At 37.7% G+C, this 12,401-nt stretch overlaps 1 protein-coding gene across 1 annotated transcript; it reads right to left on the bottom strand.

The window, feature by feature from the left end:
• Positions 1–1,142: 1,142 nt before the first annotated feature.
• Positions 1,143–6,768, bottom strand: LOC103724028 (protein indeterminate-domain 7-like). Its single transcript, XM_088716878.2, has 3 exons — positions 5,468–6,768; positions 4,093–4,489; positions 1,143–2,252 (listed from the first exon to the last, which is right to left on the bottom strand). Exons 1-3 carry the CDS (start codon positions 5,649–5,651, stop codon positions 1,289–1,291), a joined length of 1,545 nt encoding a protein of 514 aa, XP_088573004.2. The 5' UTR covers positions 5,652–6,768; the 3' UTR covers positions 1,143–1,288.
• Positions 6,769–12,401: the final 5,633 nt, after the last annotated feature.

The raw sequence follows: 12,401 nt of genomic DNA, 5'->3' as shown, positions 1-12,401 counted from the left end.
CGGTGGTCACTAAATTTTGGCGTCCATCCTATCCGCATATTCTGTAACCGGTCTGTCACTAATCTGTCACTAAGTTCATACCACGGTGACCAAATTTTTGTCTGTCACTAATCCGTCATAAATAGTGACTGATAACGGGCCGTCACTAGTTTTCCGTCACAATACGCTTGTTTTCTGGTAGTATTTCATGCGAACCAAACGAGTCACAAATGTACAGCATAAGCGACTATATTAGTATGTCAAGTTCGAAATTAAGATTAAAAGACAATAAGTGTACGATGGGCACTTAATCAAACTCATCATCCCATTCTACCCTTCCACATATGGCTGTAAGTCACTTAGGAAAACGATATTGCAGCATAACCCTTAAAAGTAGGAAAGCTGTGAGATGTAGATGTTTGTAATTGTCTACCTCCACTATGTCCAATATCTACGTTAAGGAAATAATATAACATGGTCAAACCATAGCCAAACACGCATCCATCGAGGTTAGGGATCTACAAACATGGAGAAATTATTTTCCAGAAACATTTTGCAAATTTGTATGATCAAACCCAATTTCTTTGAACTTGTTATTCTCTCTTTCGGAAGGCGGATTCCTTGTTGAGCATCTAAGGCATTTTAGTGCCGGTTTATACACCCTATGAGTCACAATAAATGGACTCGTATCTAGATCTATATAACCTGGCCATCAAAGTGACTTAGCTACATTAGTTTGCATGAACCCCTCAAGGAAAATTCAGAAACTATTTCTGAATCTTCATAGCGTGGGGTTCACTAGATGTGTTCACATACTAGAAAATCAGTGTATTCAAGTAACAAGAAGTATCAGTTCTCCTTCAATTGACCCATTAGAGGAAGTTACTTAAATTGTTCCTTTGGATCTTAGATATGTAATATCAAATAGACATCACACGTTATTATTGTGTTTAATTAATGTCTCAAAGTGTATCTAATACAAAATTGGCTTGTTAGGGCACTATTATCGTGAGAATATATTATTGTGTTTAGTATTATGAAATTCTATTTAAAAAAAATCCTTTTTTAACATGGAATGCTGTATGCTTTTGTTTAACCCTTTAAAAATAATAACTTTTCATGGACTTTTACCCAGGTCTCGAAATTTTTTCTGATCCAAAAAATTCAAGAGCCAAGCTTGCTTTGGAGCCTTTTATATTGGAACTTGGATTCTAATGCAAAATGTTCCTGCCAATTCCACCCACCTACACACACACACACACAGAGTGAGAGAGAGAGAGAGAGTAGCTAGGATCCTTCTCAACATTATTTATCCACTCAAAACGTCCCACACGACTTTCTCCATAGAAGCTCCTTGCCCATTGCTCAGCTGCTGCTGCTGCTGAAATGGGTGCAGCCCCAGCAACCTCTTCCGACCAACTCCTCCAAACTCCATCCCTTGGTGCTGCTGCTGCTGCTCATGTAATCCCATCGCCGCCACCGACCTCGCTCCGCTGACCCCCAAGAAATCCAAAGTCGTCACATCCCCAGTTCCCCCGCCTCCATATCTCACCCCTGACCTCCCACTCCCTCCCTGCATCAAACTACCACCACCACCACTTGCATGCTCTAAAGCCTTCAAAAGCCCATGGCTGTGACCACCGCCACCTACAAACACTCCAGCATTCGAGGGCAACACCCCAGCTGCATCACTCACCGCCGAGCCTCCGCCCATTCCAATGTCGAAGAATTGATTTGCAAACGCTCCTCCATTGACTCCCATCTCGTGTGCTTGCACCCAGTGTCGATCGGGCCCGGCCATCCCCGAGACGAAGCCCCTCTGCGTGGCACCAGCGCTGCCGCCGGCGGCCGTCGCACCCACCTGTGCCGCCTTCTGGAGCAATGCGGTCGCCGACATGTGGGCCGACGCAATGGCCGGCCGGCCTGTCTTGGCGTCGTCACTGAGCCCGTTGTAACCTGAGGGGAAGGTCCCGGAGCTGAAGAGGGTGGCGGCAGTGGGTGACGAGAGCATGGTTCCAGCCATGGTATGGGAACGCAGTGAAGTGGGCATGAGGTCGTAGGCGAAGCCCTTGAGGGGGTTCTTGATGTCATGGTTATCGAAGTCGGAGACTCCAACGGGCAAGCTGCCAATGCTGGTGCCAATGGGCATCATGAGCTCAGGGGGTTGAGCTTGGAGGTTGGGGCTCATGGTGGGCATCACGCCATTCTTGGCCTTGGTGTTCTCTTCGGCTAGAGCATCACAGAAGGCTCTGTGCGTGATGAAGCTGTCTTTCCTGTGGATAAGAGAAAGTTTCAGTATTATGTTAATTTGATACCAAAAATTTTACTTCATGATGCTCTTATTGAAAGCAAGAATTCGGTCAATGCGCGAGGTATGTGTTCTAAAAAAGATATTTAGTTGTCTTGAGCACAGCGAGTCTGAGACTCTTTAAGAGTGATTTATGATCTTTGGACTAGGGTTTGAAACTTTTGCCTTCCCCTAGCTACTAGCTTGTAGTATGACTACACCACACAGTAGTGAAGCACTTTTTTCTAAGTGAGGATACTCAACTTAAGGGACAAAACTTTGACTTCCATAGATTTTATTAGCAGCCCCTCTTCTTTTAATGTTCTTCAGACAGACCTGCAACCAAAAAGAATATTGTTTCCGCCCCCTCCAAACACCATGGCTTTTGATCCCTAGAATTTTATGTCACTTGAGTGCAAGTTCAAGTTCCTTAAAACTCGAATATTATCAACTTTATAGATTGGTTTAATTGCATGTCACTTGCTTTGTTTTACGATGAAGCTGCTCCATATAAAGTAGCACTCAAGGGGTGAAAATATGATATTCTAATTAAGTAAGAAAATGCAAGGAAAGATGCTGTTGTGAAGTAGTCCTAATTTAGTTTCAAAATTCAAGGGTATTATTATATGTTAAATAATAAGCCGAACAAAAGGATAGGAAATTTTTAATGCAACCCAAGGGCATATATATATAAATAAGTTAAATTTGGTCTCTAATTAATTAATTAATTTCTAGTTTCACTGGCCAGTACACGTCACAAGTCTAACAGGATGTGACTACAAGCTATAGTCAAGCTAAATTTTGTCATGTGAGCCCACCACAACCTCAATAATCCGATGCCGGCCCGGTAGGTTCATCTACTATTTTGTTTAGTTAGATGTAATCAACTAGCTACTTTAAGAGTAGTACACCCCTTGCAAGAGAATTGTCGGTCCTGATGGAAATATCTTTGATGAAATCACAGTGTGTTTCCAATTTCCAAGAGATAAAAAAGTTTAAGGCTACTGGATCCATCTTCAGACCTCATATTGCGTTATATAACAAGCTCAAACACCACATTCCTCGTTTGTAATAAGCATGTGTTTAGAAAAGCAAACGGGATGCGGACTTGGTAGTTTCATATGTGGCCAGTCGCTCTAGAGACATCCTATAGGTTGGTGAGGGGGAATTGCCTAAAATGCTTCGAAACTTGTTATTTTCTGACCATATTGGATATATCCGTACTCGAATGGTATGAATCAACCGCGTTAGCGAAAAACAAAAAAAACACCACAGAGCTTCAGAAAGAACCCTCCGTATTTTGATCTTCAACATCTAAAATATATACTACCCATTTATCAAACTTAATTTTGTATTCACATCATGGTTGCAAATAGTGTACGACAATCTCTATATGAAGCAAAACACTAATAGCCTCTAATGCCCTAAACATATACCACAACCTATTGCCTGAGTTACATATACGAATGATATCTATTACACTATTTTTTGGTATGATACCCTAACAAAGTTAATTTGTTCTTACAAGCTATTATATATACCGTCATTACACCGTTTTTAAAAAAACATCAGCGATTACCGATACTTATAAGCGTCGGCATATTTTGTAATTACCGACGCTTTCAAAAAGCATAAGCATCGGTAATGTCTGATTTTTCTCTAGTGCTTTTAAGATTCATGAATTGTTTTTGCCAACTATTGATCCACTATAATGTTATAAGGTTGCAACAGCTTATCATAGAGCATCTAGTTATGGCAATACTCCTAAATTTTAATTGTGGACATTAGAAGTTGAATCTAGTATAAGCTCAGCAGAAGAAGTGAACCTGGAGAAGATGGTACCACAGTCACACTTGTACTCCCTGGTGCCACAGATCTTGACATGGGCCTTCCAGTCAGACAGCACTGCATACTTCTTTGGGCACTTGTCACACTTCCACTTCTTCTCCCCGTGCTTTCGGCAGAAGTGCTTCTTGATCCCGGTGAGATCCCCCAGAGCTCGGCTCGGGTTGTGGTGCACGCATGTGGTCTCAGGGCAAACGTACACCTTCTTGCGAACCTCCGTGCTTGTCCGCTGCCTTAACTTCCATGGGAGGTTGTGGCCTCTGCGGTGCAATTGGAGGTTTTGGTCCCTCTGGAAGCCCTTGTTGCATATCTCGCACAGAAAGCGGTTTTTTGCCAATAAGGTTGCTGGCGATAGAGCAATCACTTCTGCTGTAGGGTCTGGATAAAGATTAACCAATGGCAATTGTTACCTTGACAACAAAAATTACTTCAGTGGTTACGCAATCATCTGATCTTCTTTTTCTTTCTTTCTTTCTTTTTTCTTTGAGAAGAGAGTTATCTAATCTTGATTTGAGGAGGTTAATTACTATAGAAAACCTGTTCACCGGAAGGTTTTCTCCAGAAATTATTAAACATGAGAATTGTCTACTGAAGGATTATTATTGATTGGAAAAACTAAGCATGACTACTTTGGTGTATTAAAATTCAATATGGATCTGTATTTTTACGTCATATTGTTTGCATATTTGTTATAGTGTTATAAGAGTTAATAGTTTTAAATAATGAAATTACTAGTATTTGTATTTAAAGTTAAGTATATTCAAACCAAACCAGATTAACATGTAGCTAGCTCTTCCCTGGAGCTTATGACTCTCAGAAGGTATATTGAAATCCAATTGTTTCCTACTTTAAGTATCACAGGGAGAGGGGAAAAAACTTAACAGCAGTCAGATTCAGTGATCAGAAAATGTCAAGAAAGGCTCCTTTTTTTTTTTTTAGCACAGACAGAATTGAATAGCTGATCCATTGACTGCAGTAAGAGTCTTCCAAACACAAGCTGCTTCATTTCCTTAAATAGATGGATGAGGCTAGCTGATTATTACTAGCTCTCAGAGTTTTAGTTATTTGTGTACACAGCAAGTGAAGTTCACAGTTATTTGAATACTGATTACCAACTACTGTTATTGAAATACTATTCATCAACCATCAAAAAAGCTTGTTACTACTCTTTTATTTGATTTGAGCCTTTTAAAAAAAACATGGAGAAGCAAACAAACAAGTCTCTCACCAATAATTGAACTTTCCAACCACCCAAAAACCAAACCTCATGTTCTCATTATCATCATCATCTGTTTCTGTTGTTAAGTGAGTTTCAACTTAAAGGTTAATTTTTTTATAAAAAATCCATATATATACCTGGTGTCCCGGGGTGGTTCCGTTTCTTCTTGACCAGCGGCGACGGTGCTGGCTGAGAGCCATTGCCATTGGTTGTGGCAGTGATGGTTCCATGCAATGGAAGCTGCTGCTGGCTCTGCTGGACTTCCTCTCCTGTGTGGTTCTCAGATGAAAAGCTCCCACCATCGCCTGTTATATTTGACATTTGGTTGCTGCAAACTTCACTTCAATCTCTCCTTTCTTCTCTCTTTTGCTTGCTTTCTTGTATGCCTTTTGCTCCCTTGCCTTCTTTCTCCTTTAGATCTCTCTTTCTTTTCCTACTTGTTGGTAGTGATGTTGGATTAATGGTGATGATATGGTAGGGGGAGAAGAACGGGGGAGGCTATGGGGTGGTGGCTTGCTTCTTTTATGGTAGGAGGGGAGAGCATTGGTGGAATAAAATAATATAATTCATCATATTTTTAAATTTATTTTTTATTATTTTAATTAAGAGCAGTGACTCTGTGTTCTCGGGATCAACAAAGACAGAAGGCAGAGAATTCTCCTTCAAATCTGCGGTGGAAGAATTCTGCTGGCAATTCTTGCTTCAACAATGGAACCGGGTCTCCTGTCCTCTCCCCTCACCTCACCTCCCCTTATTTTATTAGAAGCATGAATTTATTTGGAATAAGTTTTTTATCATAGCCTTTCTTTTTATTAAATGATTGTCATTAACTTAGTGCTGAGTCAAGCCGGCCTACTAAAACTCGGTCGAGTCTTTGAGTCAACTTGCAAGTTAACCCGCACATTAATTTATGACCCTAACCATCCAAGATTTGAACTCAGAACCCTTGGGATAAGCCTTATTTACATTAATTCATAAAAAATTAATATTCAATTATATGATTGTAGTCCTTTCCTTAAAATATTTAATGAAATGAAACACTTCGTTTGCAAAAGTTAGCAAATAATGGAAGTCATTTGATTATGATAAAAAAATTTATAAGTTTTTGGAGTTAAATAACCAACTAATCTTATTGCTGAAGTTAATGGAGCAAGGATTTGACATAGTAGCGGATGATCAATTAGCAAACTGAGAAGCTAGTGAGGATCGAGCAAGATCAAACTCGACCAAATGGATATAGACTAAGCCTGACTGTTTCGACTCGATTACATCCTTAGTGTAATAGTTTACTTTGTCTCATGCAACCAAGCTGAACTAATTGAACTGTAAGTTATTTTTTATTTAATTTATTAATTATTTGTAATTGAGTTAAAATTTGAGTATGACTAAGCTGATATAGTTTGCGGTAAACCACTTTGGAGAATGATATACTTGTAATCCCAACAGATAAACAAACTCATGCCTTTTACTTACCTTGGTTGGGGGGAGGAAGAAAGCTCATCAATCCTTGCATAGTTCTAGGGAGCACAATGACAAATTTGTTACCTTGCAACACTAGGTTGAAATCTTAAAACACCTTAACAAGATCATTAATCATCCATATTTCAGGCTGAGGCTGCTTGTATTTCTATTGTAATGTTGGGCTTTCAACCATTAAAAATGATATGCCATGTAATAAGTATGAGTTATCATATTGAAATTACCACTTGTCCCAACAAGCCTATTTATATATTTTATATTTTTTTATACTTCTTCTCACATATGGACCGGACTTTTTTTTTAATGGATGAGCTCAACATGTAAAACTTTTAATAATGGAGTTAAAGAGTATGGAGATAGAATTCAAACTCAGGATCTCTACTTTGATACCATGTTAAAATCATCATTTATCTTAAAAGCTTAAATTGATAAGATGAAGAAGGTTTATTTATATATTTTATATTTTATTGCATATCATAGAGGAATGAACAAATGCATAAAAAAATAATCTTACAGACATTTGTGCACAATTGCAAATCACAAGTTGTATGTGAGGGTTTATGTGACCTTTCATGTTCCCAGGACTTGCTAATCTCTCCCCTATTGATGATGGCATCCCTCCACCAACAAGGGGGTGAGCTCACCTTCAGATTAACGTACGCCTTAACCTCCCCAAATCACTGTACGGACGTGTCTATGATTGATACCCATGGTCCAGTGGTGACACACCACGTGTACTTATAAAAGCGTTTATCATAAGAGTTATCACCGACCACAAGGAAGCCAATTAGTTACTTGTTAGAGGAAACTGGAAAGAGGATAATTTAATATCTTTATTTATCATATCAGATTTGCTTTTTTGGCTCGGAAAAGGTTCTTTGCATTATTAGATGTAGATTATGTTTTATATATTTAAAAAAATGTTTTTTAAATAACAAAAAAAAATTATAGGGCATCTCTTTATATTTAGGCCAATTTTATTTGAACTTTGAAAATTTTCAAATAGATTACTCAAATATACAAAATATTCCAAACTAGTCTTATCCTTAGTCATATAGTAAAATAAATTATATTAGGACCAAAGTGTCCTTCATATCATAAAAGGATCTCATTGTACAGCAGTGTAAGAACTCACATTTCTTCATATAAATCCACTATAGGATCATCCAACATACGTATCTCATAATGCTCCAAACTTCTTTATTCATGCATCCGCTCAAATCCCAAAGCAATAACTACATGACCAAGATCATCCATCCACCTTCACATATCTCAAAATGACTAGTAAATAAATTAGATTGTTCATCCACTCACACAAATCTCAAAGCGCCCGCATGAATGATCCAACTTACTCATCCTTCTACCCATATCTCAAAATGATCGGTGGATGATCATGATTATTTATCAATCTGAATAAATCTCAAAGTAACCGTAGAAGATCTGGACATTCATCTACTACACAGATCTTAAAGTAACCACAAACGGTCTAAATATCCATCCACCCATACAAATCTCAAAAAAATTGCGGATGATCCAGATATTCATCTGCCTGCATAGATCTCAAAGCAGCCAAGGCGGATGAATAGATTGATAATCGGTGGTTGCTTTGAAACCTGTGTATGCTGATGAATATCTAAATCATCCACAATTGCTTTGAGGTCTATGCAGGAGGATGAATAATTCTAATAATCCACCAATCACTTTGAGATCAGTGCAGAAGGATAAATAATCTAGATCGTCTATGTGATCGCTTTGAGATTTGTGCGGGCATGTTGATAATCTAGATCATTCACTGGTTGCTTTGAGATCTATGCTAGAGATGAATAAAAGAAGTTTAGAGTACTTCGAGATTCATGCGATCGATGATCCAAATATTCATCCGCCTGCATAGATCTTAAAGCCACCACATGAATGATCTAAATATTCATTCTTTTGGACAGATCTCAAAATGATTATATGGATGATCTGGATTATTCATCCATCAATACAAATTTTAAGATTGGAATAGATTGAAAAAGGAAAAGGGCATTTTCATTAATCGAAATGGCAGACTTAACGCCGTCTAATAGGACGGTCCGTAAACTCAAGGTTTCATTTGAAATTTTTTAATGATGAAGGGTGTTTTCGAGATTGATTCAAAATTGGGAGGGTGCTCCTGTAATTTTACTTAAAAAATTAGATGGGTTAAAGTTTCAAAACTTAGATGGTATACTATATATTAACAGATTAAATTAGAGGAATATTACATTTTTGCTCGAAATCATTAAAAAATTTTAAACTGCCAGCCTGGCAGCAACCTCGCGACGAAGGCCGGCAGGCGGCAGTCCCATTTTCTTCTTCCCTCTCCACTCGTTTCTCGCTTGCCGGTGCGACCACAAGAGTCCATGAAAACTAGAGATTTTATACATAAAAAAATGGCAAAAGAGAGGAAGGGCTGCAGGGGCTATCTTAGTTTTATTATAATCTTCAGATCTTTAAGCAAGTCTTAGGGTTGGAGGAAAGCGATTTTAGAATGACGTGCCTTGTGTGGTCGATAATGTCGTGGTCTCTGTCCATATTATGTAATGCATAGACTAAGAAAGTTACAAGGAAGAGATAGATGTTGACCTATAGTACGAATCCCTTCTTATTCTAAGGCCAAATCCCTTTCCATGCTCTCATCTATGCCTCCCATCCTCATCCACCCCCCTTCCCCTCTCTTTCTCTCTCTCTCTTTCTCATAACAGTGCATTCTTTTAAGAAAATGGCCGTGTATGAACGTGTAAGTATTTTATAGTGAAGTTTGAAGCAATCACACCCCCATGCTTCCATCCATGTGTCCCCCATTCTAAACATGTTGACCAATAAATATCACTGATCTTGAATGGGCTAAAATCCATTGCCATAGTTTTATTTGATCATCTTGGTAGTTGGACGGAGAGAGAGAAAATGTTTTATTAAAGAGCTTTTTGCATGAATACCTATCTAAAAATCAAATTTTTCTGAATATTCTTTTAAAGTTATATTTATTTTTGTATCCTCATAAAACATTGTTTTTACACAAATATCCTAATACAACGATTCTTCTAATACTTATAATAAAAACCATATTTATTTTAATTAAAAATAAAATAAAATTTTAAAATTAATTTCTTGTCCTCCATCGTGATCGCCTTATAAATAGTTTTTTTTGCATATCTATCTATTAAGAATATTTTAGTTATTTTAATTTAAAATCGTTAATTTTTTATCAGCGTTAGATGGTGTGGGTACATGTGTAAAAATAAGGATACAAAAAGGATAGAATAGCAAAACAAGTATTTTACGATGATATATATGCAAAATTCGATATTTAGGAGGGTATTCATGCAAAAAAAAACTCTTTAATAAATGATGATTTATATAAAAAAATTAGGTACCTATTGGCCATAAAGAACTTAGATAGAATGGAAGAGAAGTTTCCACATGCAGCTTATCAAGTGTCAAAGGAGGGTCCCTTAGCTGGGGACAACATTAATTTAAATCCCCTAATTCCCTCTAGATTCTACAAATCTAAGGAGTCCATAACATCTTTGGCCCCTTGTCGGCCATGGCCTTGGAATCAAACTATCTTCTGCATTGCAACTGGAAAACGCGGCATATGAAGTCAAGTAATATAATCTTAATTTTAATAAGATCTTTTCTGGAAACACATTCAACGTGTAACAATATAACTAGCTCATTCTTACATGCATGAAATGACACCAAAAATTGGAGTCATCATCACCTTACTCATCAAATAGTACTAAACTACGTCATTCGTATTGACTAGAAATTAATAAAATTTAGGCAGGAAACACACATACCATACTATGAAAAAGGCAAACCATGTCTCATTTTTTATACTTCTCAATCTAGACAAGTACTTGGTGATTTGAGCAAGATAACCTTTCATTCACCGAAAGTAGTCGCCCATTTTAGCAAAAAAAAAAAAAAGTAGTCGCCCAAAGATTACGCTCTCCATTCTTCACCCATATATTGCATATTAAAATATCTGATATCTAGTTTTTAAATGATAAATTTGTTGCTTGAGAATTAAAAATGGGGAGAAAAGCCAATCAATTGACAAGGACATTATCAGAAAATGACATCAAATTGTTTGGATCTAGGTGTTGCCGAGAGGAATTTGTCATCTTGATGTCGGACCCATGAAACCTACATCTTCAAATAGGGTTTCTTTGGAGGTGAAGTTTGGTATACTTAACGCAATTGTGAAGAAAATTTGAGGCCTGAGGGTTTCCCTAAGGGCCCTAGTGTTTGGAGGGAAGGTTTGGATTCGAACAATGATGTTGATGTTGGCAATAAGTCCCCCACAAATAGAACTTTTGTGTAAACCAACACTAGAGAAACAATCTACAAGACTTTCCTAGTTGATACACTGATTTGATTCAGGGGACAATGAATAAACTCAATTCGGGTTTTAATCAACAACAAACTAAGATTCATTTAGCTGAAGCCTTTATCTTTTTAATAAACGAATTGACTAACAAACTTCAAATTTATGCGCGACGATATAACTATTAATTTCATATCCACTCTCAAACTCTTAAGATCTACATAAATAATTGGGTGGGGATTTGGTAGACTATGTGGCTTGCAATCTGTCAAATCTCTGAATTAACAGATTTTGATGTCAATAATTAACATATTTGGATTCGACAGATATAATCTTCTAGATCGAGGTAGGTAATTAAGCCCATCAGACCAGCAGATCAGCTCAGGATAGTTTGGATTAGATTGCGCTAACCAAAACTGCACCTCATACCCCTCCCTAACTCAGTTTTTGATGCAATATAATACAGGATGGGTTGCCTTGGGTTAATGAATCAATAAACATTATAACAATTATAATGTTTATTATATGATTCATTGACTCCAATATTGTACTAAAGAAATAGAAGGCAGGGTTGGTTGCCTCTGGAGCCTCTAACCATGTTTATAACTTAGGTAGGTTAAGTATTAATCCAAACCGACCTTCATCGAAGATGATCGAAATCACAGCTGCCCAAAATTGTCCGGTTTATACAAATTGGCAAGGGAAAGTTGACCTAAAGTCACCCCCCATGTAGCTGAGTAGACCAGGGTTCTATGGATCCTATGAACCAGGGAAGAAAATTAAAACCAGGAAGAATGATGGCTAATATAAAGAAAGTCTCGCCCTAGGAAATAACATGGTTAGAGTCTACAAATCAACATTTTTTTTGCTGTACTCCAACAAGTAGACCACTCAAAATTTCCCCTAAACTTTGTGGATCCCAAGATCTCTGCTACATGATCTTTTGTCAACCCCCTCGATTTCCGATATCACCTATGGGTTAATTTAACTGGACTCAGGTCTCAGGGTAAGCAAGTTCTGATTAAGTAATAGCATACCTAACCACGTTATAAGTGTGATAAATTGTTAGTTTATATATCATGGCCCACGCAGGGGACACGTTAGGTGTCCATTTACACTAAATAACCTTAATTTGAGACAGAGGATGTTTTCTAATTTGGTCTAATATGACTGGTTTAAGCGTGGCCTAACTGGTGGGCAAGTTAAATCACAGGCTAACAGTCTTAAGCTCTGCTATG

Source organism: Phoenix dactylifera, chromosome 2, assembly GCF_051530095.1.
Source record: "Phoenix dactylifera cultivar Ajwa chromosome 2, Ajwa_hap1_PhDact_Kaust_v1.1, whole genome shotgun sequence".
In the NCBI taxonomy this organism is placed as follows: Eukaryota; Viridiplantae; Streptophyta; class Magnoliopsida; order Arecales; family Arecaceae; genus Phoenix; species Phoenix dactylifera.
The sequence above is the reverse complement of the archived record's forward strand: the minus strand, read 5'-3'. Positions and strand labels throughout refer to the sequence as shown.